Raw genomic sequence first — 2952 nt, forward strand, 5'->3', positions numbered from 1 at the left:
GCTGATGGAACATCTATGATTTGATATTGTTCTGTTTGATTGTATATACACTGCTGATTGGATGTTGTTGTTGTCATTATTGCTATTGTTGTTCTTTTGTGTTGTCATAATAATCGTTGGGTTGGTGTTATGGTGTGGGGGAGGAGGGGCGGGTGGAGGTGATAGTAGTTAGACTGTGGTAAACTCTGGCTCATGTTTTTATAGTTGAAACATTTCTGAAGGAACCTCAAGGGCTATCACCGCAAATGGCAACAGTTGTGTGTTCTCCTACAGAGACTTCCAGCAGAGACATTCTCTAATGTAATAGGTAATACAGTATATGCCACCTTCGAATTGAACCACTATACTGGCGTGCAAGCGTCCATGCTCTACCAACGGAGGGCTGCTCTCTCTCTCTTTCACTCTCCTCTCTCTCTCACCTCTCTCCTCCTCATCTCTCTCTCATCTCATCTCTCTCATCTCTTTCACTCTCTCCTTACTCTCTCCTCCACTCTCTCAATCTCACTTCTCACGTCTTCTCCACTCTCTCACTCACTCTCTCTCACTCTTCTCCCGCTCTCTCTCTCACGTCTCTTTCTCTCTCACTCTCTTCTCTCTCAGCCTCTCACTCTCTGTCTCTCTCTCTCACTCTCACTCTCTCACACACACACACACACACACACACACAACACACACACACACACACACCACACACACCACACAAACACACACCACACACACACACACACACACGTATGTGTAAATACAAGGTCTTAAGACAAGGCTGGGAATTCAATCTGGTCAATAACAGCCAAAGTGGATGTGACAGAGATATCCAAGGTCTCATATAACAGACAGACACAACACAGAACACACACACACACACACACACACACACACACACACACACACACACACACACACACACACACACACACACACAGCAGGCTGCTGTATCGTTCCCAGCAATAATGTGAACTCTTTGTGTGTGTTCTGTTCTCAGGTCAAGGCCAGGGAAATGTTTTCATTGTTTGGCTAGTTAGTGAATGAGGTACGACCTACAATCTAATTGGTTGTTGTGTTTTACAGGCAGTTCAAACAGACGCACATTAGAGTGTTTCCCCGAGAAGCCTTCACCAACCTACAGCAGCTCACTGCCATGTAAGTGTGTGTGCGTGTGAAAGTGCGTGTCGGTGTGTCGGTGTGTGTGTTTAGTCCGACTATGTGTTTAGACTCTGATGTGGAACACGATGAGTAGAAACACTGTAGATATAGATCACCCAAACAAAGGAGAGGAAGTCAGGAATACCTTATATTAGGCCGATGTTATGGAAAATGTGATTTGTCATTTAATCTTCTGTCTTCGGTTTGTCTCCTTAGGAACGACTACAGCTAGGCTACTTAAAGTAACTGTCCAGTGAAAATCTTATTTTTTAAAGTGAATATTCTGTTAACTCATACCCAAATAATGTTGTTGACTTCGCCACCAAAAACGGAACGTTTAAAAAAATGCTAGTTATGTTGTCATTCTCCCGAGGAGGATGAGCTGGCAAATCAGCGGGCTACTCGCATTAATATTTTTAATGACCGGTATACGCCCACACCAATCTGTTGTTTAGGTACGCCCACACCATTCAAACACAGAAAATATGCTTTTTAACATACTTAATTACTTTGGATGTATTTTTTGGAAGGAAAACTATTTCAATCTTAATTGTAATTAGTTATAGCTCACATTTCATAGAAATCTGGAAACATTGGACAGTTACTTTAAAAACAAGTGTGCTATAGATAAATCAACCAGTCTCACTGCTATACTCCTCTGTCCATTTCTATCTTTTCCAATCTTTCTTCCTTTGTCTCCCTTACTCCCTCTCTCCTTTTCTCTGACCATTTCTCTCTCCCTCTCTCTCTCTCTTTCTCTCTCTCTCTCCAACACTCTCTCAGTGTGCTAACAGAGAATGGTATGTTAGAGAGCATCGGGGCTTTTGCATTTGCTAACCTCTCCAGACTAACTGAGATGTAAGTATTAGTCCTACAGTACCACAATACAACATTTATACACCCCTCAACACAACATTCATACCCCGCTCATACACCATTCAAATAGCATCAATGCACCATTCATAAACAACTCAAACACCATTCTCACACCATTTCATGCATCATGTGTGTATTTCAAATGTTGCATGTCTCCTCCAGAACCATCACCAAGTCAAAACACCTGGTCATCATCCATCATCAGGCTTTCATGGGACTTCCGAAACTCAGTCACCTGTAAGTTCCATATCCCCTAAGCCCTAAGCCCTTATCCCTTATACCTAACATTAACCCCTAAACTCTAACCCTAATCCCTAAGCCCTAAACCTAGCCCTAACCACTACCCCTACTTCAACAGGCTTTCATGGGACAGCCCAAACTAATATACCTGTAAGTACCAGTAAACCTTAACCCTTAAACCCTAAGAACTAATCCTAAATCAGTTGGCTTTGATGGGACTGCCCTGTTTTTCAGGACGATCTGTAACACTGGGCTGAGGGTTCTACCTAACTTCTCCCGGATCCACTCCACTGCCCTGACGTTTCTGCTGTATGTCACCATGCTCTCTTACTGTACTGTTCGTGTGTGGATTCAGTATTCAGTAGTTCACATGTTACTGTATTGTGTGGGAAACATGAGCTGCTTCTCTTACAGATGTAGGATCTTCATTTGATCACTCTTTTGTACATTTGAATACACAGTAGGAAATGCAAACTTGTAGTGTATTAAAGGTTTCAACCCCCCCCCCCCAAAACAAATGGCATTAATTATAATCCACATAATAATTGTACATTTCCTATTGCTGCAGGATCATTTTCCTGCTGTAGCAAACTGGCTCAAATTAAGATTTGTACATGTGTAGCTGTAGGAGTTTGGTTATTTTCTTTGTGTGTGTGTGTGTGTACTCTGTATGTGTGTGTGTGTGTGTGTGTG

General features: G+C 42.4%; 1 protein-coding gene across 1 annotated transcript in view; it reads left to right on the forward strand.

The window, feature by feature from the left end:
- The window catches only part of fshr (follicle stimulating hormone receptor), a 7972-nt gene that overhangs the window by 1118 nt on the left and 3902 nt on the right, over positions 1 to 2952 (forward strand). Inside the window, exons 2-5 of the mRNA XM_023993153.2 lie at positions 1069 to 1140; positions 1927 to 2001; positions 2182 to 2256; positions 2494 to 2579. Coding sequence (XP_023848921.1) covers positions 1069 to 1140; positions 1927 to 2001; positions 2182 to 2256; positions 2494 to 2579 — 308 coding nt within the window. The remainder of the gene's footprint in view (positions 1 to 1068; positions 1141 to 1926; positions 2002 to 2181; positions 2257 to 2493; positions 2580 to 2952) is intronic.

Source organism: Salvelinus sp. IW2-2015, linkage group LG8 (assembly GCF_002910315.2).
Source record: "Salvelinus sp. IW2-2015 linkage group LG8, ASM291031v2, whole genome shotgun sequence".
In the NCBI taxonomy this organism is placed as follows: Eukaryota; Metazoa; Chordata; class Actinopteri; order Salmoniformes; family Salmonidae; genus Salvelinus; species Salvelinus sp. IW2-2015.